Source organism: Colletotrichum paranaense (genome assembly GCF_030867605.1).
Source record: "Colletotrichum paranaense strain IMI 384185 chromosome Unknown Scaffold_14.1, whole genome shotgun sequence".
Classification (NCBI taxonomy): Eukaryota; Fungi; Ascomycota; class Sordariomycetes; order Glomerellales; family Glomerellaceae; genus Colletotrichum; species Colletotrichum paranaense.
In genome coordinates, this window is record NW_026848972.1 from 354,629 (window position 1) to 378,696 (window position 24,068).

General features: G+C 52.8%; 7 protein-coding genes across 7 annotated transcripts; 4 read left to right on the plus strand and 3 right to left on the minus strand.

Annotated features, from left to right (window-relative positions):
* Positions 1-50: 50 nt before the first annotated feature.
* CPAR01_13981 (uncharacterized protein) lies at positions 51-1,732 on the plus strand (the record flags this gene model as incomplete). The annotated part of the gene is made up of 2 exons (XM_060498233.1): positions 51-1,007; positions 1,064-1,732. 2 exons carry the CDS (start codon positions 51-53, stop codon positions 1,730-1,732), a joined length of 1,626 nt encoding a protein of 541 aa, XP_060342967.1.
* Positions 1,733-2,292: 560 nt separating this feature from the next.
* On the minus strand, positions 2,293-4,627 carry CPAR01_13982 (uncharacterized protein; the record flags this gene model as incomplete). The annotated part of the gene is made up of 4 exons (XM_060498234.1): positions 2,293-2,614; positions 2,664-3,824; positions 3,890-4,046; positions 4,129-4,627. The coding sequence occupies 4 exons, from the start codon at positions 4,625-4,627 to the stop codon at positions 2,293-2,295; spliced, it is 2,139 nt and encodes a 712-aa protein (XP_060342968.1).
* A 1,932-nt stretch (positions 4,628-6,559) lies between these two features.
* Positions 6,560-8,353, minus strand: CPAR01_13983 (dihydrouridine synthase; the record flags this gene model as incomplete). Its single annotated transcript, XM_060498235.1, has 2 exons — positions 6,560-8,110; positions 8,201-8,353. 2 exons carry the CDS (start codon positions 8,351-8,353, stop codon positions 6,560-6,562), a joined length of 1,704 nt encoding a protein of 567 aa, XP_060342969.1.
* Positions 8,354-9,620: 1,267 nt separating this feature from the next.
* On the minus strand, positions 9,621-12,184 carry CPAR01_13984 (uncharacterized protein; the record flags this gene model as incomplete). Its single annotated transcript, XM_060498236.1, has 3 exons — positions 9,621-9,668; positions 9,720-11,090; positions 11,228-12,184. 3 exons carry the CDS (start codon positions 12,182-12,184, stop codon positions 9,621-9,623), a joined length of 2,376 nt encoding a protein of 791 aa, XP_060342970.1.
* Positions 12,185-17,532: 5,348 nt separating this feature from the next.
* On the plus strand, positions 17,533-18,524 carry CPAR01_13985 (uncharacterized protein; the record flags this gene model as incomplete). Its single annotated transcript, XM_060498237.1, has 2 exons — positions 17,533-17,765; positions 18,254-18,524. 2 exons carry the CDS (start codon positions 17,533-17,535, stop codon positions 18,522-18,524), a joined length of 504 nt encoding a protein of 167 aa, XP_060342971.1.
* Positions 18,525-20,585: 2,061 nt separating this feature from the next.
* On the plus strand, positions 20,586-20,960 carry CPAR01_13986 (uncharacterized protein; the record flags this gene model as incomplete). The annotated part of the gene is made up of 1 exon (XM_060498238.1): positions 20,586-20,960. The coding sequence occupies one exon, from the start codon at positions 20,586-20,588 to the stop codon at positions 20,958-20,960; it is 375 nt and encodes a 124-aa protein (XP_060342972.1).
* Positions 20,961-21,641: 681 nt separating this feature from the next.
* On the plus strand, positions 21,642-22,208 carry CPAR01_13987 (uncharacterized protein; the record flags this gene model as incomplete). The annotated part of the gene is made up of 2 exons (XM_060498239.1): positions 21,642-21,862; positions 21,911-22,208. The coding sequence occupies 2 exons, from the start codon at positions 21,642-21,644 to the stop codon at positions 22,206-22,208; spliced, it is 519 nt and encodes a 172-aa protein (XP_060342973.1).
* Between the last annotated feature and the right edge of the window lie 1,860 nt (positions 22,209-24,068).

The following is a 24,068-nucleotide window of genomic DNA, read 5'->3' on the forward strand; positions in this document are numbered from 1 at the left end:
ACTCAACTCAACAAATCAACCCCGTATGGACTCAAGAAGAAGAAGACAAAATGGTGCGAACAACAGCAGCTCGCACTTACGGAAAGACCTCAACAAAGGCAAAAGCAAGACGACTGTTTGCTGAACTTCCACAAACCCCAGTTCGGAAACCCAATGCGACGGTCACGCTGGACTCCGAAGATGACTCCATCATCAAGATTACCGAGGACCTGGAAGCCCTTGGGGTCGATTTGGATTCCTATTCCTCGGAAGATGAGCTATCAAGAGACTTCAGCGAGGTTGTTGTGGCATCTCCACCGACACCTCAAAAACCGGAAACTTCCCCACGGGCGGTGAAACAAACCCCAAGGACCGCGAAAACCACGAGAAGGATAGCTAAGGGGTCACTTCCTACACCTGTATCAAAGGCTGAAACGCCCAAGGTCAAAGCTCCGGAAGTGTCAGTAGAGCCTCACCCTGACTATCGCATTCTTACCTGGGAGGATGTTTGCCCACCCGGAGACACGATCGAGAAGATCGCTGAGGCTTCCTATGCAGAAGTTTACCGCGTTCGAAATGAGCGTGGCACAAGCATAATCAAGTGCATCCGTCTCGAGTCGCCCATCAAGGCACAAACTAAGGCCCAGGAGCGTTCTGGACTGGTTGACGAAGAGCCGCATTCAGAAGACGATATGCGTGGTGAACTGAGCATATCCGAGTGGCTCGCCGACATTCCTGGTTTCGTCATTTACAAGGAGCGGTACCTTGTGAGAGGGAAGGCCCCAAAGTGCTTGCTTGAAACACACCAAAGCTTTCATCGGAAGATGAAGCGTAAGGATCCGGACAGGCTGCAGTTCTACCCAAGCCCGAGTCGTTATCTTGACGAGACCACTTTCTTGGTGGTAGAGCTGGGTGATGCAGGAACCGCACTCGAAGACTTCGAGCTCACGGACTCCGGTCAGCTGTGGGATATCTTCTTTCATGTGGCAATTGCACTGGCTAGGGCGGAAGATCTAGCTTGCTTTGAGGTATGTTAGCACACCACTGAAGCGATTGGCAGAACAATGTGAGCTAACAAGACCAGCATCGCGACCTGCACGAGGGCAACCTTTGCATACGGAGATCAGAAGACCCACAAACGCGGAATTCAAAGAAAGCAGGGCCATACTTTGGCTACTCTGGCCTTGACATTACGATTCTTGACTATGGTCTCTCCCGTGCCGAGGACCTTGAATTACAGGAATCTGAGCCTATTGCGCTCGACCTTGAGAAGGACCTCAGCATCTTCACCAGCACCCACGCCCCACAATGCAAGGTTTACCGCCAAATGCGATCCTTTCTTATACGCGGCGAGCGCGGGCATCTGCCACCGGCCGCCCACAAATCACCTTACTGCAAGGGGGTAGATGGCGAACCTCTATCATGGGACGTATTTGTGCCGTACACCAACGTCTTGTGGCTGGCATATCTCTACCAGTACATGATCAAGGGGTTCCAGGGCGACAAGAAGGACCTCGCAGCATTCAAGAAGGTCACGAAAGAGCTGTGGAAATACCTCGATCCCGATGCCAAGGCTGGAACGCCGGCATTTGGGACTTCTGCCGAGGTTGTGAGGTTCGCGGTGGAAGCCGGCTGGATAGACGAGTCACAGCTGATGGGTGACATTGAAGAGGACAGGGAGGAGAGCATCATTCTTTCCAGAGAGGAGGTGCAGGAAATGGGTCTGCGACGATCACCGAGAAAGCTGCGGTGATCTTGAAGAGTGTTGGGTAGGAGCTTGGTTTGAATTTACGGTGCATTGCATACCAAGGGGCATCAGGGGCTGGGGCATTGCATATGGGCACTAGGCGGTATGGCGGGTACAAGGTGCATGCATAGATGATTGCAAATACCCAATTGATATTCTTCGACAAATCATTCAGTGATGCGAAGCGAATGTGGATTTGCTTAAAGAGCCCATCCCCCAAATTCAAAGAAGGTCTACAGTCAAACAGCCCAACCTACACATTCCTAACAAGACTTCAACGGTACGTTCGTGTAGTTGAACAGTCCGTCGGAACTAGTCCCAGCCCCACAGCCACTACCTCGACTGACACTTGCTCCTTACTTTTCACTGTTTCTCGGTGCTTCGTACCCTCCTCGCCACGCTCGTATGCTCGTGAAAATGCGACCAAGAAAGCGCTTCTTTGGAATGTCGTCTTCTTGCGTGGGCACCTCTTGGGGACCATACGTGCCCGAATGAGAAAATTGCTCTTCGCCTTCGGAGTCACTAGCAAGCTCAAATGCGTTCCCTCTTAGCCTGACTTTCAATTTCTACGAAGTCTTCTGAAGGACACCTGCCGGCTGCAGACCATCACCCAAGGCTTCGCGGCAATCCTTACTGAGGACGACAAGAGTTGCCAGAGCCGAGTCCTTTGCGTCTGCCGGGATGTATACGTTCTCCGGTCCTCTTTCTCGAGATACCGTGCTCTGGGCGGTAATGGCGATGACTAGGAATAATACTGCTGCAGCAATCTCGACGGCGAGGAATGAAATCCATCCCCATGTTATATGAACGTACGTCACCTCCTTCAAAGGGGTTCCCTTGATGACGAACACCCCCGGTCTCTTATCTTGATGATGAGCGGTTCGTGAGCTGCAAAATCTGTCAGAGAAGTGGTTTAGACGAGATAAGGGAGACTCACGTAGATGATAAGCTAGTGGCAATATCCTGGAAGAAATTGTTCAGTTGGGCTGCTCGCCGTGTGGAATTGAACATGTTTTTGTTGTTGTAGAGTATATTTTCGAAGACGGGCCGGGAAAAGCCATCTGACCAGATGAATGCCCTCCCCTCAGCCACATATCGTATCTCTGCTTCTCCACTGAGAAAATAGGAGAATCCTGCTCCTATATGCCACATTGACTTGTACGGAGCGCTAAACTTCCTTGTTCCAGGACTCGGGGGGTTGAGATGTGCAACTAAGTCACCTGGGTCTTTCACTGGCTCGCATGCATCGAGTCTATCCACCAAAGGTTGACAATTGGGCCCCAAGATGATTCCCTTGCTTTTATCATCGATTTGCGATAAGGCGTCAATCATGTGAGTCTTTTCTACCCCCATGTGGACTTTGGTTTGAAACTTCTGAACACACATATGGAATACGACTTCGAGTGCCTCGTATCCAAAGCTTTCAACCAAGGGCGCCATACTGGTTTCATCGTTTAGGTACTTCCGAAGATCTTGAGTAGTTTTGTTGGGCGGTGTCGGGGAGGTATAGATGAAAAAGAACGAGGCGATTTTAGTTTCGAGAAGCCTTGTGTTGTTAGAGAAGCCAAAGGTATCGGTCCCCATAAGCTCGCCGCCTTTGACCACCAAAGGGTTTTGATGCAGAACCCCGTATTCACTCGAAAGGCTAACATTCCATGTCTTTTGACCAGGGCCCAGTCTCCCACCACCGTCTTCAAGTAATTCTGACGTCAAGTTACTTTTCGACTCAGTCCGAAGTTTTGAAGTTATGTTGGCAATATCCACACAAACACCTAGTGACTGATAGGGACCGAAATCGCAATTTCCTGTCGAGCATGAAGCTCTCTGAGGGGGCGCTGGCTCTTCGAAGTTACCAGATTCTGGTATTGTAGCCTTGAACGCCGCAAGGTCCGCCAACTTTAGTAACTTTCGGTGGGATATATTGATTTTATCGATGGTGATGATACTAGCCTCTTCATCCAGGGCGGTGTCATTTCGCTGGCGATAATTGACAGCCAATTGGGTTACTGGAGAAGAAAGAATGCTGACAACCATCAAGATGGCACCAAATTGGTGACCCAGTGCTTGAGCCGCACCCGGAATAGCAGCTTCATGGAGCCTAACCAATCCCTACTTGCTTGGTCGAAGACACGAAAGTCATGTAGGGGCATTGGTTTCCTAAACCAGGTGAACTTCGATTGACTCAGAGCAATGGACACTGGTAACATGAACGCCGCTTTTGCCAGTGTTGTGAAAAAAGCGAGAAATGTGTTGAGCGTGATTTCAAAGGGCCAGTCTGGCAGTGTCTGACCATCATAGTAGACGAGAACGACAACGATGACTGAAGTCTAGCGTTAGTGGAATTGTTCATATCTACCCAAGTGAGTTCTGGATATCTGGTGCCCAGCCGCACGTTTGCTTACCGATCAATGAAGTAATACTAATGATGATGCAGAGCAGCTCTTGCCACCACACTTTCCAGAATGGACAATGCACTCCTAGCGTCGTAGAGGACTGGAATTCGGCTTTCGAGCCAGCACTTCCGAATGAGGGTTGTTCCGAGGATTTGAGCTGCCCCTGGCTGAGGATAAAGGTACCGTCCATCGCGTGACCTTGGCGTGTATGAGAAGCCAGCATGATCTTAGCTATCTGCTCTCGCTCAGTTCCAGATCCTCTTGCTGGAGAAAGAGAGATACTGGTGTGTTGTTGAGGCTTAGTGTCGGCAGATATCGGAGGGAAGGATGGCGAGACGTTTGCCTGAAGGAGATGGCATGTTTGCGCTGACATGCCCTGGCTGGAGCCATAGGGAAGTTGGTTCTGAAGAGCTTTGATATTATCCTCCAGACCTGAGCTAGTAGAATATTGCTGGTGATAATCTTGTTGACTTTCCGGCTGGAACACTTTCGTCTCCTGGCCCGACATAGTGAGAGGGGAATGATGAGAGAAGGCGCTCAGTTGCATCCACGAATCAAAATATTTCAAGCGAGTCGGGAGGTAATGAGACCTATTTATAATTGAAACAGTAAACGAGGCTTAATTTAGGCCTATACGGGCTTCTCGAAGCCTCGCAAGTTTGACTGTCACACGCCGAGGTCAAGGTACGACTAACAGCAAGCAAGGATGAGAACTGAGCATCGAGTTCACTCAGCCATGTGCAACTCTAGACGGGTGAAATTTTTAGGCCCTTTCTACCAGAAGGAATGCGGTGATGACTCCAAAAACGGACCGGACTCATGCAATTAGCCCAACTTTAGCATCGCTCAAGAGCAACTTACGGGAGTGACCGAGTAACCACCCACAATAAACCAAGTCTACGCCACACCGCTGATCTATCACGGGCTGATTGGAATTCCTCAAAATTACGGCGGTGAGTCTCGTACATCATATGGCTGTACGCTGCCTCCTAGTGGGACACGAGTGAAACTGAACGTTGCCTACGAGTAAGGGAGTTACGCTGCGTGAACACACCTTCCGTACAGCCTTGCAACGCCATGAGTAGTGTGGCATGGGCTTAGAGCTGTGTTCTTGCAGTGTGGCTCTAAAGCAGAGTGTTTAAGTGAAGCTACTCTTCGCTCGATCTTAGGTAGATACAGCAGCAAGTAGACGTTGAAGTTGCCCCGAGACACACTCTTCATTGTTGGATCCTGCAATGAGACAGCAGTACGGCCAACGAACACATTCCTTCTTAAGGTAGGTAGCTTGAGCATCAACACAGCAACCACTTAACATCCAATCAGCTACACAGAAGCAACCGACTTGTCCTTCACTGCACAAAAGATGGCCTTCAGATATTCAAGAACCTTGAACCAGGGACGGACCGCGACCGAGACTTACACATATAGAGCTCAAGAGTGTATATAGTAGTATACTGAAAGGTCGAAGTGAGTTCTCGGAATCGGAGCTGTATACCAGCCGAATAGCCAGCCACTAGCAAGGGATAAAGGAGGAGGTGGGGGAAGGGGCGCTCTGTGAATTTCGGTCTAATGTTGATATCTCTAGTCGTCGCTCAGCCAGGCATTCCGCAGCTAAGTGCTCTTCATACAGGCGCACTCATCCCGACAACTAGCCCACCCGCGACATGGCCAAGCTGTTGAAAGAGAAACGCGTCTTCTCACTTATACCTTGGTATTTAAACTCGAGGGGAAGGAGCTTGATCTTTGTTTTAATTGAGCATCGTCCCGCAATGGCTTGGCTTTGCAGACCGTTTGGTGATTGTTGCTTTCCTATGAAGTATATCAACCAATAGTCTTATCGTTTTTAAGAGACTAAGTAAAGTTCTCTTCGCCTCCGTAAATACACAGTGCACTATTGAAGAAACGCCATGACCAGCAGCTTCGGTAAAATATCAGTAAAAGACTACGCATAGCCAGGTCTTAATACCTCCTACGCCGCCCTGAAAACCCCCCTTCCATTCAGTGTATGTAACGTTTAGTTATAGCAAGGTACACACGAGGGTCTCGCTTAACGCTTTCGCTGAGGTGAATAGGGTCCTCAACGTCTCACGCAAACTTGGCAGAGATCTCCCTTCAAGGCATTCGCGGCTGCAGGTAACGGCGGAAGGTCCGGTCATTTCCCAGTCCCCCAGGGTTTCTACGCGCCTGGGTCAGCCGTATTCAGAAAAGCCACAGAGAGCCGTTTTAAAGGAAGCGGTGCAGGATTCACTGATGTATAGGGCTCGCTTCGGAACTCTCTTCCACCTGCGCGTAACGGGAGTAGTAGAGGCAGGTTCTTAATGAGATGCATCGTGATGTGTGCTCGAGTTCTAGGACCTGGCAGAACGAGACTGAGTATGTCATTCTCAGGAGAGAGGGGTATATTATTCTAATCATCTTATTTTTGGGAGCCGTACTTTCATCAACCGGCAAGCAACTTATCATCAGTCTCAAGAACCTTTTCCTGAACACTCTGATCCTCCTTCTCCCCATTCTGCTTCACCTCCTCCTCCTTGCCCTCCTCCTTTGCCGCCTCCCCATTCCCAGCAGCCTTCAACTTGGCCTTATCCTTCTTACTCAATGACACCGCCCCCTTTGCCATAGCCTCCTTGGGCAAAGGCCGGATAATCGGCTGCACAACCCACCAAGGCCTCTTACACCGCTTCACCGCGCCCCTCGAACTCTCCCCATCCTCCTCCACAACCTCTGCCGCATCGGCCTCCGGACCCAGCACCTCGTCACCCGCAAACATCTCCGCGCCCCGGGCCTCATACTCAATCAATCCCTCGGCAACCTTGCGCTCAACCATGCTCAAGATCCTCTCGTACGCCTCCAAATCGCCCGCCCGGCTCCGCGCCAACAAGTCCCGCACGTCAGTGTGCTTCGATACGAAGTGCCGTAGCAGGTGAAACATGTGCGGCTGCATCGCCGAGTAATTCGGGCTCAGCGCCCGGCTCTTGGCAGATTTGGGCCCGTTGGTCACGTCTCGCCTCCTCTTCTTCCGCTCCGGCTCGTCCTGCTCCGCCTCCGCGCGATCCATCTCCTCCATCCACGCCGTGTCGTCACCGGGTACAAACAACGGACGCCGCGAGGGTGGGTCCTGGCCCGCGGCGTACTTGTGTAGGATATCCATGTACCGCCTCATCACCGCGTCGACGCGGTATCCTCCCTTCCCGTCCTTGCCGCGCCAGTACTCCCTCGTCTCAGTCCCCGGGTCCGGCGGCCGGCTGAAGATGGCGGGGTCACTCAGGTTCCCCTCGGCGCTCATCACGCCATCCGCGCCCGTGGCGTCCAGCGCGCGCTGCAAGTCACTGTGCTGCAGTATATTTCCGTTCGCGAACAGCACCGTCTCGGGCGGCAGCTGGCCCCGCAACCACCGGATGGTCTCCCAGTCCGCCAGGCCCGTCAGATGTCCCTTTTGCTCGCGCAGCCGGCCGTGGACCGTGAGGATGGACGCGCCCGCCGCGAGCACGTTGCGTGCGTACGCCAGCGTCGCGGCCCTAGTGTCAAGGATCCTGATCTTGGCCGTCACGGGTATGGGTAGGTTCTTGTGCAGGGTGTTGATGAGCTTGAAGATGAGGTCCTGATCCTCCTGCAAGAAGGCGCCGTATTTTCCCTTCTTGGCGATGCCTTGCGGGCATCCCAGGTTCAGGTCCACGGCGTCGCAGTAGGGCGCGACCTTGAGGGCGGCGCCGAGGAGGGCGTCGGGGTCGTTTGCGCAGAATTGCACAAACAGAGGTCTGTCGATGGCGGGGTTGCCGTCGAGCCAGGGCTTGGTCGTCGGAGTCGGGTTCGTCGGAGTCGCAGCAGTGCCAGTCGCATCGTTCGAGTCGTCGGGTCTGACCGCCTGGAAATGGCACTGGCGGTAGTTTTCCGTGTCTTTGTACAATCGCGCATGGAACATGGGTGTGTAGGCCACCAGGTTCTTCTGCTCGGACGCTGGGATGAACGACCGGCTCAGCATTCGCCATGCCTATAGAAGGCCGTTAGCAATCCCGCTCCCAGACAGTGCCTCTCCGCACCACGAGCTTTTTGGGGAGAAGAGAAAGAAAAAAAAACCTACAAATTCAGATTGATCCACCATGGGTGCGAGAATGTACTTTGGACTTCCGATGCTCTCATAGAATGCCCGTCCGTGTAGCTTCGGTCTGGTCACGGCCGCTGTCGATGCTCCGGCCTCAAGCCCCGCGGTCGGGGCCTCTGTCGTTGTCGCCATGCTTCTCGTCAAGGTCAAGAATCGGGCGAACCGGGTTGTCTGAGACGTCCGGAGCCTCCAGAGCTTGAGAAACCCCTCCAGAATTTCGACTGTAATTGTAGAAAAGAGAAAAAAAATCACTGATGACTAGGGGGTTCAGTTTGACATCGCACGCTCGACCGAATGTCGCCTTGCCGTCGATTGCGAACCTTTCTACTTTGGCTTGTGATGGCAGAAATTTTTGGTTGAGCCTTGCACACTAACAGAGTGCGAGGCTGAGAAACCCCAGATGGGAAACTCTACCTGATTGGGTGGGGTCATTGGGCCCAGTGTTTCCCCCACGCATGGAACCTAAGGAACTGCGAGGGAAGGGGAACTGTCATCTACAGCAAATGACGTCGTCCCGCCGATCAAGGAGAAACGCTCTGCGGAGACGAGTACTTGACACTGCGGCTTCTCAAGGCTCATTTAGCTCTAGCACTGAGACGGTGTGTCAGACCACTCATGACACACGCAACCCAACAAAGGATTACTTGCGTAGGACGGGGCTTTTCACATGCAAACTTTTCACTATGCGCGCTCGCTCTAGTCCGCTCTAAACTATTCAATTCGCTGGAGCGGTCGATACCAACATCGAGACCTCGCTGAGACTAAGCTGTTCTTTTGGAAGAAAAAAGCCACACTCTATTCCGCCTCCTCATGACCCGACGAACTTTGAAGGCGACGTAACTCGAAGAGAACCGACAGGTAACGAAAAGTCCTTTAAGCCCTTACAAAACAAATATCGAAACACTAAACCTTGATCGAGTGTCAAGTGTGTGTATGTGTGTGAGTGAGTGATGCCATCTTTTCAGAAATCCGCATCTAAGTCGTCAGAAGACTTGGGCCCATCTGATAAAGTGCAAGAGGTCACCGCTATTATCGCCATCATGTCCTCGAGGTCCGTGTGATTGCTGCTCAAATGCAAAGAGGCCATCGGCCCGTAATCTGCACTGACTGGCCTGCTGCAAGGCTGTCCCATCCGGCCGCCGTCTTCGTATACCTCCCGCCCATTGTGAAAAAAGTAAAATAAAAAAAAGAATTAATCGACAAAGGGCGGCCGGGCAAGGCTTCTCAGTCAGGCGAGAAAAATGCTGTCGAGTGACGATAGTAAACGCCCTGACACCGTACGATGCTGTTCCTGAACGCCGTCGAATGGTAAATGTAGTTCAAATACATGATTGAGGGTTTGGTGCCCGTCATCAAGAAGCAAAAGTGGTGGGATTCCGTCTTGGAGGCGTAGCCATCGTTAGAAGAAGTGCGTGTAAATCTTGGAGTTTTCGTGAACTTCCATTTCCTGTGAGCAGTTAGCGATGCATCCATCTGTGATGTCAAGATCAGCACGTACCATCTTGAATGTGTTGAGCTCCTCCTTAATCTGCTGGGCTAGCATCGGCGTCAGGCGATTGCAAGTAGCAATTTCGCCCCTACGATCATATTCGCCGCTGGGCCAAGTGTCGTGGAAGACGATTCTCGGCGAGAAAGTTGCGTTCCTCTTGGCGGAGCCCGAAGGCGTACCTGGGGCACTCTTGGTGTCCTGGCGAAGCCTCAAAGCAGTCATGAAATAGTCTTCGTTACCGATGGCGACAGATCCGGAACGCTTATGGCCCTGAGCCTCGTCATTTGGCGTGCTGGGTGCAGTTGAGATAGGAGAATCAGCGACGTTCGGAATCGCGGGCAACTCGAAGTTGGATCGCGGGTCGCGAGCAGGGCTGCCTGATCTGTTGTGCTTCAGAATGCCTTTCCTGACAGCAGCAAGCACTTCGGCACGCTCCTTATCACCATCGACAATGCTCTTTCGCCTCGCGCTATCGGTACCTGAACTTCCAGCACGTTCCGAAACCATGCTAGGGGTATTCGAAATATCCAAGGAGTTACGTTCCAGATGAGGAAATCCAGTGCCACCGCCGTTCTGTGCATGAGGATCAGCGTTGACATTGACTCTCTCGGCTTCAACGGTAACCATGGACACGGCAGCCTGGCTGGCTTCTGGGGCCAGCGCATCTGCTGCCGGAACGCCAATAACGGACTTTGGCCGGAAGAGGCCAACGAGGTTACGAGTACTCTTTTTCATGCCACGACCCATCTTACGGATCATGATTGAGGCAGATGATGCGGTGGACGAAATGGAGAGGTTGTCTGTCGAACTGGAGAATAGCCTTCCGCCATAGATGTTGTTCCCGATGCCCCCTTCTTCCTGCTTCTTCGCGATGGCGGCCTGTTCTGCATCGTAAATCTCGGCCGCTGTCGGCTCCTTGTGCAATCTGGTGGGATCAGACACACTATTTTCGTCGATGGTAGGTTCGAGGCCGGAGGCCTTTTTGAAATCGGCCGCGCTACCGAATGAGAAGGCTCTGCGCAATCGCGATGTCTTGCTCTTGGATTTTGTACTCTTCTGGCTAATCGCAGCCAAATGCTGGGCTGCGGGGCTGCTAGCGTTGTTGCTGTTGGACGCAGTCGTGCTCTGAGACAAGACCTGTTGCGGAGCATTGCCCAGAGAGGAAGGTGGTTTTTGGAGACTCGAGTCGGTCGCCATGGTCACCGGCTTTGAGAGAGGAGAGGGAGTAGACTGCCTCTTGGCCGCATCTGACGATGAGCTACGTGGAGGAATATTCACGATTTTAGGATAATCTTGCTTCGAAGAGCCATCATCCAAGTGTGAAGGAGTTGAAGAGGAAGAGGGGTTGCCCGTGGGGGTGGGTACGCTGCGGTTGGCAGACTGGTGGAAATAACCTTGTTAGCGATGGAACACTTGAGGATGGCTGGGCCAGTGCGTGATTGGGCAATCGAATGAAGGGATGAGGCGGAGACAGAGCGCCTCCAGCGACACCGCAAAAACCGGGAGTGACGACTTACCGAAGATGGTCTGGAATGGCTGCTGCGGCTCGATGCAAGGCTTTCAGCGCTGCCATTGCGGACATGCATGTTGTTGTCGGCGGGAGGTGCAAGACTGGAGACGATGCGAAGTGTCTTTTCGCTGTTTTTGGGAGTTGGCACGCGGTCGGAACGGGAGGAATCTTCCGGTTGAGAGAATTCCTGTGGGGTTAGCGGCTTGGGATAATCGGCAGAATCAAGCGAGTGCATGCTGCGCCGCCTGAGCCGCTTGCTGTCTTCCACACTTTGTTGTTGACTTAATTGCATGTCATCAACCGCACCATAATAACTGTTTGGTCTGCTCTGGAAAGACGGGTTCCGGCCTCGCACTGACGCGTTCTTTTGCTCATCATTGTACAAATGACTAACAGTCGCCATGCCTGAGCCTGACGGGGCGCTAGTCTGGCGAGGTTGTTGTTGCTGGAGAGCCGGGCGCCGGTACCTATCAGGCGTCGTCTTAGTCCCAGCGGTCTGAGCGAATGTCATTTGCTGTGTCGTGTTGCCTGCCAGATACGCCGACTGAGGCCTCGGGGCCTGTGAATTTGTGCGAGCAGTAGGAATGCCCGAATCGTCCCTCGAACCTCCTTTGCTAGTACCCATGCCGTGGTTGTAGCCAACGTTTGATACTGAAGAGCTTCCTCCGTGACGCGCGCCTTGCGTCGGCACCGCAGGTGAAGATGCCGTACGATATCCGTTGCCATATTGCTGCCACTGGTTGTTGGTGTTCAAACTCGGTGTGCTGGTGAAAGCGTAAGGCTGAATAGGGGCATTACTACCGCGATACACGGCGGAACCTGAAAAGTTCCTCTGCGACTGTTGAGCAGCCATGTATTGCTGGTTCGCCTGGGCTTGTGTTGGGACCATGTTGCCTGAGGGTCTCGACTGGAGAGTGGTAACAGTAGTGGTCTGCTGGGGGTACGTTTGAACCAGCGCGGCCATATTCCAAGGAGCCGTCGAGAGGAAATAGTGGCGAACAAGCAGTCCTTCACCGGTCCTATGTTCGGGCAAGTTGCTCAAGTTCGAAGTACGGCTAGATTGTCTTACTCCAAGGGAGGGCGAAGACAGGTGATAACGAAGCCGAGCGGTTTGCTGGCTGGATCTGCAGAATACTGAAAGAGGCAGGCAAGTGTTAGCAAGGCTCTTTCCACTCGAGTTTGATGTCAGCATCAGACTCTCAGTAGGCCTAGCGGATGACTGGCTACTGTCATACGTATGACACGACAGGAAAATGGCCGCCGGCAACGATCAGAGTCGAGGTACGAATCTAACGAACCTTTCTTTGCTTTCTCTTTTATACGAAGGTAGAAAATGGAAGAATAGTTAATCTGTCCCAAAAACGACTGACTTCTTTCTAGAAAGAAGGAAGCTGTGGTTGAAAACAGATAGCGATTGTGGAAACGAAGGTCGCCTGCGGCCAGGGGTTACAGCGAGAGTATCGTCGTACTGAGAATAAAGATGATGGTTCGCGTCTACTGCGAAGGGGCTGTTGGGGAGCACTCGTACGGGACGATGTAGGAATCGACCAAAGGGAGGCAAGATCGAGTGTCACCGAGACAACTCGAAGCAAAGCTAGCAGTCGACCGGGAACATGGGGATGTGAAGCACTCGTATCCGGCTCGAAATTGTAGCTAGAGAATCGTCGGGGACGGGATGAGGTGGTGACGAGTCAGCCACGTAAACCTGAAGCTCGTCTTTTATTCGGGTTTTGAGATGGAGGGTGTATCAAGATCTCGGGTCACAAAAAGAAGAAGTTGCAGTCGATCAGCGTGTAGAGAGTGCGGTTTGTGTTTGTCTGTTTTTTTCGGTTGCTTTCTTTTTCTCCTTGTTATCGGAAGGACGAACGGGCGAGACGTGGAAAGGAAAGAAGGCGGCAGTAACGGAGATGCAAAGTGCGATTCGGGGTTGGCAACGAAGAGACGGGGGAAGAGAATATGGATCCAAGTCGGGAAGGGGACCCTGAGAGTCAGACAACCTCTTAGGGATTCCGTTAATTGTTTTGGGGGGGAGGGAAAAGGGGGTACGTTGGTGATGTGGGTTGGGATTTAGGGGAACGACGATGCAATTGGGGGCAGAGAGGCGGCAGATGGGGGAAGAATAGAAGGAAGAAGGGGGAACGAAAGGGAAGAGAAGAGATGGGATTTTTTTGAGGGGATACAGAGAGAGCAAGTCGGGTGTGGTGAGAGGGAATTCCTAGGAGGAGAGGAGGAGGAGAAGGAGGTTTCTCTCAGGCAAAATGGCGGTTCGGGGTGGGCAGGCGCAGTGAAGGGTCGAAATGGAGATTGCCAAATGGGAAGGTTTGTGGTATCGTACCGATGGCCCATGGTGCTGCATTGGTCTGCTGGAGCCAGGCGACGATGGAGTTCCACTTTCCTGGAGACCATACTGCGTACACAGTACTCCGTACCTAGTGCAGGAAATGGATCATTAAAGTACCCACGCCGCCCATTCATGCGGATAGGGATACATGCGCTTGCTTGTAAATGCACAATCACACAATCCACCATGGCCTTGATCCTAGGCAGGTCCCCTACCCTTAATCCCATGTACCCTGTGTTTTCGTTGCGGCAGACTGGGTGCCCCGGCCCAACGCCATCGTATCTGACTGGTCCAGTCTAGTCCTACAAGTGCGGTCCAATGTACGGATACTTTTCTCTCCTATCCATCCGTAGTACGTCGAGGAACACTTCAGTGTCCTATATGCTCGCTGCCTTTTCACAACTTGACCCTCAACTTCCTACAGTGCCTACTTCTAAGAAGGAAAGCATAAGCAGTGAAAAAGAAGAAAAAAAACAGACTATGTCAATATGATGGGTAAAGCGTCAGTTGTGCTTGCTTCATCGTGATCTCAGATAAGATATCACAAGGCTGGCCATCAACGTTTCGGGGACATAGCTGTGGACTCAGGAGAGCTCCTTCCATGTATCAATGTACGTACTCTGGAAGGTATGTAGGAATCGAGGTTGAGCAGCCATGTGTGAGACTATACCCTTCCACTTGTTATTCTCCTCCTTCTCCATGTCGCCTACACACAGGGCGGACCCCCCAAATACCCTCCGAAAATAACCCAAACAGGAATGGCCAGGACGCGTCCCTTGGTCTCCTGGGAAGGACGTGAGGACGTATTCCTACACAGTAGGTGGCTTGGAGAATTTTGGCAATCTGTCATTGGCTGGACGAACGAAAAGTGGCGAATCACGACCACGCTACCCCTTGCTCCTGGGCGACTGGAAATGCTCGCCGCGCTCAGAATGCCACGAGTGCCTCCTTCCTGTGTGCCTGGTGTCCCGAATGAGGAAGCCCCAAGGGATTCGGGAACAACAAAAACACAACCACAACATTCAATCCACCACTCACCGTGCCGGTCCACCAATGCCGCGCCCGTCCCTACCTATTCACTGCTACTTCGTAAACGCAGCGTACGGGTAGGTAGGCACGTAAGCTACCCCTTAAGGCTTCAGCATCGCCAAAGAGATGGATGGCACAGGTGCAAAAGCAAGAGCGCTGCAGATACAACCACCTCATACTCCCTACAACTTTCGAATACCTAGCAGCGCGCTCAACATGATCATCTCAATTCTTGTACATGCAGAGAACAACACCGTTACCTGCAACCGCCATTCCCACGCGGCACCGGGCATAGGTCCGGGCACTGTCAGATGAGAAAGATGGGATGCTCGACCTTCAAACCAAAGACCCAAAGACCCAAAGATGCAACACCGCTTCGGAGACTTGTTCAACACGCAACGTCGATCCATCGCGCGTCAAACAAACGTCCAAGGAGGCGGAAACGAAACACCTCAACGTTCGCGCTTCCAAGCTCGCCCGTGCTAGGTTATCTGACCTCACACTGCCGAGTCTTCACGGTAGCCATACGCCTCTTCAGCCTCCCTCGCCAGAGGACCCTTACGCTTGGTACACGACAGCACTGTATGGATGTACAAGCTACCCAAGCAAGTGCCCAAGTGCTGAAATCCAGCAGAGTGCCAGTTCTTCGGGATCGATGCACACACCCACACCCAAACCTACTAGGCTCCAGAGTCCTACACGATGGGACGAAATGCAGATTCTTCGGCTCGACCAATGTCATCAGCCCATCACTAGATCCCACCAAGGAACGCATGTATACTACCTACTTAGATTCTTTCGCACTTTTCTGGACCGTCTCTGGATTCACCAGCCAGAGTATCTACCTAGCTTGTCGATGCATCTCTCGGCGTACTAGACGACAGACCGCCACGGCGGTACAACAACATGCCTCGCCAACATTCCCGGCCAATCACCATCTGGTTCGCCTCAATCTTGTCTCTGGAGCTGTCTCTCCCCCTTCTGCAGTGCAGACTGCGGCGCGAGTGCAGTCGTCAGTCACCGGTTACGTGTGATAATCGGCGGATACGAAGGGGCAGAAGGGAACGCTTCTCCGTATTCAACTTGACAAAGTGCCCCACCATGGTGGCTTTGCCATGCTAGAGATGGTGAGGTAATGCTACCTGCATATCGGAAGGGATGGCGTCCCCTGTCTTCGACAGGGAAAAAAAAATTGCAGGGCCATTTCACACGCCTGCTCTGTCCGCCCTCCGCCTCCCACCCCATGCGCAAGAGACAAGGCCCATTCGTTCGACGGGAGACTGGAGCATACTGGAGTTATTGCCGCCGCCGCACTTGATCCGAAAGGCCTAGGCGTCCGGGTGGTCACCGACAAGGGAGACATAAGATGGAGGGGAGAAGCCGTTCGTGATGGACTCCGCAGCTTGGTGACATCAGCAACACCCTATCAACAAACCCGGAATACGTGAGTTATATCCGAACCTCGACGTCTTGCAGAAGGAAGGCAGATGTGCCGTGTGATTTTGTCTGACCCATGGTCTCCAGGAGTCGCTCTCGGTGCCGCTCAGGCATTCGACCGTTGACTTCATACACACGCGCACTATACTCTGTATTCACAACAGTAATACCGCACACGCACATAGTAAGGATACAATCACCTATCCGTACGCTCACTAGGCTACACCCCGACCTGCCCGATTGATTCATTCGACCGGCCGCTCTTGACAGCGCTGATGACGTTGGCTAGAGCCCAGCCTCCGATCTGATCTGATCTTGAGGCTTGTTGATATTGCAATGCTCATGACCTCACTTGAGCTTCCCTTCTTTACTCCTTCATTCTTCATACATACTCGCCCTTTCTGCTCTTCCTTTGACTTTGAGCCTTAGCTCGCTTTTTCACACTATATTTAGTCCACGGCGAGAGATCAGTCAGGGGTCCACAAGACAAGTCGTCGGCCAACGACCAACGGGTCGCCAGTAGCACACAAGAGACGGGCAATGGAGAGACATTTGAGGTATGTTGTACGTGGGATGCACGAGCACTTACATGCAAAGGGGCAACACTATGAGCGGCCCACTTCGTACATGTACTTCTCGCACCGCAGGTGGCGGCAACAGCTACGCACAGTACTTACTCGAGCGCGCGATAGCAACCAGAACAAGCACGACACACACACACGAGATTCTCACAGGCTACAGACGGGTTCTTGCTAGCAACCACAACGGGGGTAAGGTGGAAACGACGCTAGCAGGCCAACAGACTAGCATGCTTGCTAACGGGCCATGATCGCTTCTCGCGGCGATGTGGCGGCGGCGTTGCGGCCCCTACAACTTTCCGGCGCCCCTGCCGATGAGATATGATGTGCTCGCATGCTAGCAATCTAGCAGAAGGCTTGAGTATGCGAGACGAGATCAAGTTCGTAAAGATACTGATGCGGAATATCAGGTCTAACCAAGCCAGCACAAGTACAAGTATAAATGAATCCAGAGTACGCATGCAGATACTCCTGCGGTGCGGCTCTCAGCATGTATCATACGACGGGCACCTTTGACATACAAAGAGCTGGCTTGAGTTGCGGTGAGATGGTGCAAGCCTCTCTAGCTGGAGAAGGCCAACGGAAAGCTCCAGCTAATTTACCGTACTCCGCATCGTAACCCATTCGTACGGATAGAAGCTCATGCTTTGGAAATGAAGCGAAGGTTTCCCGTCAGCAACCATCGAAACAAGCCAGGGCCCGCCAGCATAACGAACAAGGAGACGCCCCGTCGCAAGCAATTTGCTTCTGACTGCGAATACTCTTTGCTATGCAACGCACAACCTCCATATGTTTGACAGATACTTCAGCCCTGTGGTGCAGGCTATTTAAGTGTATTCGAGAACACATGGGGCCGCTGAAGAAAAGCATGAAGCTGTTGCACAGAGGGAGTGCGGATACCCCGAGCACCACGATTTTTTGCAGCTCATGTTGCTTTTCCATTCCATTTACGCATTGATCTCGAGATTTGCCAGGGAGCACTCAATTACCATAGATGATGCGCCCATGCCCGTGGCCCTAGGCTGCTTTGCTGGGCTTTTGCAAAAATCGAACAAGCCTGTTCACAGACGATGCATCCAAGCACCACACCAGGTCATCGCTCAATTTCTCGATGCTGAAGTAAGCACACTGGGTCAAGGTTGGTCAGAAGATCAGATCATGTCCGACTGGATCTTGAGCGGCATCGAACAAGATTGCAGGACAACGGCAAAGGTGGAGTGTGGACGGGAAGTTGAATAAACGAGCGGCGTTCCGTTTTCGAGTGCAGTCAGTATTCTAGCCGGATATCTACCGTGTCTTTCCTAGACCACGCCGCAGCCGTTGCTTCTCATTCGCTGCTCTTATCATTGCTGGCGCTCATCGGCATCAGCACCGTTGGCGTCTGTGCCTGGCAGGAAGCTTCACCTAGGGCAAAGACAATTACCAAGACGCTTCGCAGGCAATGACCTTGGCCGAGAAGGCCTGGATGGAAGTAGGAGCCAACGGCTCGCACCTACTGCAGGCGCGAGGCAAAGCCCAGGCCAGGTGACGGGTGATTGATCAAGGGTGGCTCGATCATCTCGATAGAAACGAGCCGCTGTCTGCTTGAAACGACAGTCTCAACCGCCGATGCTTCAACGCGTACGGTATGTGTTTTCCATGTTGACAGGTGCTTCCTTGCCAGGAAAATTACTTGGGCATGGAAACGCTTGCGGTCACCACTACCACCTGGAGCTTGGAGGAAGGTGATTCTTTTGTCTCAACCTGCAGAGCTGGACGACAGAGTTCAGACATGCATGGCTCTGGCAGTTGTCTCGCTCGTCCGCTCTTGCGAGTTTGGTGTGCCAAAGGCTCAAGCTGTCCGTCAAGTTCCCATCATCCTCAACAGACTTTCGGCAGCTTCCAGCTACATCTTCTCCACGAGTCCAGGGCTACCTTAATCAGAATTGAGATTTTACTTTCAGCTTGTCTGTCTGGAGCAAAGCCTCCGCGGGAATTATGAAAGATTTCCGACTACACCCCGGTCCCTGTCCCCGACATCTCATGGGCAGACTTCCTGGATCCCAGTCGCCAAATCTTTTCTCCTTTCGCGGCTTTGTCAGACCTGAACTTTCGCTGTGTTGTTAGACCCGATCATGACGCTATCTTGAAGCTGCGCACCAGCATGGAAACAAGCTCACCTGCAGCCTGCACTGACAGAAACCCCATCCGCAATGCGAGTCTATCTCTGCTCATATGGGCTGTCTGAAGGACTTGACGGGCCATCAATCAACTCGACTAGTCATTCCATCGAACAAAACATCTCGATGTACGGATACATATTCACTATCAAGCCCCAAGGGTACGGAGCACTCGCCGTCCTCCCCCACGAGTGTGACCCGATTTGGCAGGACATCACCGAACGGGGCTGCCGCTCCCCTTCGGAACCTCAGTACTCGATGACGCGGGCATATCGGTCTTCCGCAACGTATCAGAACAGTCAAGCCGGGCCACATCTACAGAGACGGCATTGCTTAGCAATTCCATGTGCAGAGTCGCAAGCCTGTGCGGGTTAGCTCGAGCCTTAGGTATGCTGACCTCCGATCTGATGCTTGTCAAGAGACTTTATCACACCGAACAACAGCAGTGGCGACAAATATGGCACCTGCTTTGCTGCTCGATGAGCCGTATCTCGGCACTCAGTATCGTGTCCGGCGGAAGGCTCTACTCCGTACACTATCCGTCCGCTCGATGTCGTGCCGAAGCAGAGTGCGATGAGCTTCCACGGACCACATGTCCCACCCTTCTCCCTCATCAATCGGGCTTCTGGGCCCGTGATGCCCTTTGAGCAACTTCCTTGCGCCTAGGGCCGAGTTCTTCTCAAATTGTTCGGTTGTGAGGAGGCGCGCTCAACGTCTGGACTAGCCCATGCGGGTATCGAGCCCATGGGTCTTCTCTTTTGTCGGCTGTTTCAATCTCACCTGGCCCCCAAGCCTCAGCCCAGCACGGTTTGCAATACCTATTGATGATCGGTTCATCCGTCGAAGGGCTGATACGGTGGTACCTTGTTCGACAATTGCGCGCCCACCGCGTCCGTTCCACCCGCCACTGGCAATGACAACAAGCACAGAGGCGCGACCGGCTGCATGAGAGGGCTTCCTTTTTCCTCATCTCGGTCAACTGGGATGGCTTCAATCCATCATTTCTTCTGATGCAGTGCGGGGGAGCAATAGCGAGCCATTATTGGTTCAGCCTGGATCCCGTCCGCTGCAACGCTGCAGCTTCACATGCGCTTATCCTGCTGCGCGCTCTCAGGCCTTGCGGGGGAATCGACCACACCAACGCGCGCGACCCTTTTTTTATTTTTTTTATTTTTCTTAAGAGCAGCAACGCGATTCAGAGGGAAATGTGCTCTCTCGAGATTCAAACAGTCTCGCGGCACGGACCCGTCAAGCCTGTGTTAATTTGCACGATAGTGTCCCTTGATCGCTGGATCTGAATGATGGATCTGGCAGCACAACGCAATACGATGTCCTATCGACGCAAGGACGACGAGCTCTTCCCAACAGTCAGTATCAGTATGTGAGAGCAGGGCAGCCCATCTCAGTCTTCTAACTGGATCAACCTTGCACACTGCAGAAGGAACAACGACTTGACGCCTCCTCCAAGGCCAAATCCATGATCTCTGCGGATGTCCTGGCAGCATCGCTGAAGATCAGACGCATTCTGTGGAGATTGTCCTATCATGATCTTCTTGGCCTCGGACCGACTTGGTAGTGATCGCTTCGGGGTTGGATAGCAGCCATCAACAGCGTTCTGAGGGGTTTGTTGCTTGGCTGCCAGTTGTGACCCTGCCAACACACTGCACACGCACACACGTAACAAATGAGCAGTGGGATATTCAGGGTCTGATCCATGAAAGCCGCCATGGCGTATCCTCGATGGCCTATACTACAACTATTGCTATGCAAAACAGCCCGAGATTCCAAGTTTGCATCCTTGTTTCGCAATGGCCTGCAAAGATGAAATCGCAGGCGGTCTCTCAGAAGTTAGAACGTAGCAGAAGCCTCTGCTTCGGAAATCTCGAACATGGTGTGTTTGGCCAACGTTTTCCGCATGGCGGGAAGTGGAAATTATCGAGAGTTTTCGCCGATTGCCTCACCAGTTGCGCGGCCCCCCGTTTTCGCCCACAGACTGGCGCAAGCAAGCCACGAACGACAGTGCCAGATCAGGAGGCCCGCTCTCGGTCATGGAGCGAAACAAGTGGCTCTCGAGAGTCGAAGGACTCACTTACAGTCTTGCACAGCATCTTCTGTCGCCCCACGATCAAGGGTTGTGGGTTCCTGGCGTCGTGTTCTAGTCGGCAGCGTGACTATTCACAACGCCATCGCCCGTAGAGTCTAGCGGCAGAATGACGGGCGACGATCATTTTACCAGAGACAGACCGTCTCTATCTCGTTGTCCGTTCTGGCGGGCCCTGTGCGACAACCGCGACGAATCGCAGCGCCAATTGATCGTGAAAAAGGCAATGCAAGTACTTCGATCAAGTTCTAGCTGCAGCAGACGGCGCACCACGAGCGCTGCAAGCGATGCAGACGCTGCAGGTCAAAAGGCAATGGCGCGAAGCACTCCCGATGAGGCCACACTGGCCGGCCCATCGGTGATATCTTGCAGGACCCATTCTCCTCCACCCGTGGGTACAATCCCAGGGCCCGAAGGGGCTTGCGAATGGCGTGGCCAAGACCGGGCATGACCCCGAGTTTGTCCACTGAAGTCTGACGGGGACGCCCCATCCTAGATGATGGACCACGCATCAGTTGCGGTGAGATGAACGGAACCAAATCTCCATCCCCGCACTCATCAATTTCATGCCACGGATCACTCTCATCTAATTAGTGTATCCTGCCGAGGCCGGGAGGCCAAGACGTCTTCCGCGAGCGATTAGCGAGGTTCAGTAACTAACTCTGCGCTGGTTTAAGCCACAGTCATCGGAGAAAATGATCAAACGTGATGCCAATTAAATCATTTCAATAAATCGTCAGGCCCAGGTTAGTCGGCCGCTCGATCTAGCCACTGCAATGAGTTGGCCCCCAATAGCACAGCACCTCGAGGCGGCCAGATTCCTCAAAGAGACCAAGAAGACAGGTATCCCAGTCCAATGGCCCGCCATTCTAGGCAGTCCCAACTTCACCGAACCCACTGGATATAGCTCACAGCCTCCTGCTCAGTTCCAACTTGGAAGTCCTCATTTTTATCCATGTGAACGGAAGCCATTCCTGGACATGTGGAGCCTTAAGAGGTGAGTTATTCCCCGCTTATGGCCGTCAACTGACCATTGGTGAGAGAGACGACACTATGGCTGTACCGACCGCTTCCACTACCGAGGCGACCTTCCTGGCCGAGATACCAAACGAGACTTGACAAAGGCATTCACTTCGCAATGTGACTCTGCAGATGGAGCATTGCCGCTGGCTCTTCTCTTAAAGTTTGTATCTGTATCCGTACCCATCCCTGTTTTCGGGGCCTTCATGTTCACACCGGCACCATCACTCGTCCGAGCCAAGCCGGGTAGTGGCTATCATATTCCAGACGGCCGCAAAAGACGGGCCCTTTGGTCCACTCCCGTACGCGGTTACCTGCAGTGATATAGCACGCCGTGCAACAGTATCAACAGTACCGAGGGCTTTCTTACAATAGTGAGCGGAGTAACCGGTCGTTCAACGTCGGGTCCGGCGCGGAACCTGCTGCGGGAGACTGACACGCTTCCCTCTCAGCTCTCTCCGAGATTGGTCCACGGAAACAAACAGGTACTGTGGCAAGTTGCGCTGAGCTCTTCCTTACTTGCGGTAAAGAGAGGGGGAGGACATGTGCCACCGCCCGACCGAATGGACGGGATGCGGCGTCGCACATGGCTCGCGGGACGCTGTACGATGGATGAGGAAAGTTTTACCCTAGGTATCTTCCCCTTAGCTTGCCGATGTTGTGCAAGATTCCACGCGATCTTTCCCGAGCGTTGGGCTGTTTGGCCCGGGTCTCCGAAGGAGATCGCGTCGTCTGATGGGCGGGCATGCGAGTGGGTTGCGCGACTATCGGTCATCTGGCCTCCGAGATATCTCCACCATCGGGCCCGAGGCCGTGGTGTGTCTCCGGTCCAATCGGGGTAGGCGGACCAGTGGCATGTAGGAGTCTCCCGCAGGTGGCACAGATAGTATGAGTGTCTCCTTGGTAAGTCCATCATACATATCGTGTGGGCAAGGCGTCGAGAGCGTAGTAGCTAGAAATTGGTTGCTTTGCTAGTCAACCAGTGTCCCTTGCCATGTTGACCTTGGGACGGTTCTGGGCTTGTGGCATACCAGCCAAGTGGGCAGCATCGGGTTCTTGACCAAACTCCTTTATTCGTCCCGTTTCACGGTTGACGTATTCTTAACGCTGTTTCTAAAAAGCGTTGTACATGCTGTGCGCCTCTGCGATATGGCCATGATGCTCAAAGTCGCGACTGTCTTCCAACGTCAGCTCCCTGACCTACCTACCTACTCTTTTCGCCTTGGTGTCAGAAGCCTCCGGGAGAAACTTACTGTCTCTCGCGGTGCGATATCTGTCGGATACGGCTTCAAGATTGAAAGAAAAACGAAAAAGACGCGAAAGAAATCGGGAGCAAGTTGACGTCTAGTAGAAGCCAAACAAATATACCGGCGATGGCTGAGTGTAGTACCTCTTTCCCGCGCTGCAGGGTGTTCTCGTGTTTCTTTCGAAGTACTTCTTGGTTCACTTGTTCTCCTAGAGCTAGCCGATGACAGAACGAGATTGATATAGCTATTTAGAAACCCTTCCTTATGTGAGATTTCTCGTTCCTTTACTGCCCTAGGGGGGTCAACTCAACCCGAATGGTATACAGCTTCAACAGAAGACCATAGGCGACGATAAACAAGATACACGTAGCACAGCAGCACTCACGAATGATATTCCGTAGTCGGTCGTATGTTTCTGTGATTTGATTTTAGCAAAACGATCAACACGCATGTGAGGAAGGGGGTCCCATCTTGTTGTTAGTGTAGGGTGCTAAAGGTGAACCGTGAACATTTGATATCTGGGGATAAGACCACTTCGATTATTACGTGGAGCGTGTTCTTTATCTTCGGGCTGGATGACTGAAATCCACCATTAGCTCCGCGGTCTCGTACTTGGTGCGTGAAGATGGTCTCATGAGGCAGGTGGCGTCCGGACGGATACATCCACTTACTTGCGGGTGTGTATCCCATCTGATAAACTATTCTCTGCCGCACCTGAGTATACAACAGCAAACCTTCATATACCCCTCCGAGTCCGTTTCTGTCACCAGCATAGTAGACGCCCTCTAGGTCGGGGTCTAGGTCAAACTGTGGCGTGGGTGGTGGAATGGTTCATGGTCAACAATCAAAATTTCCGCCCACACAGCCTATTCGACGACAGGCTACGAGTTCGAGTCCGCGTTTCCCAGCTTGTGCACCAAGAGATGTAGCCCCCAA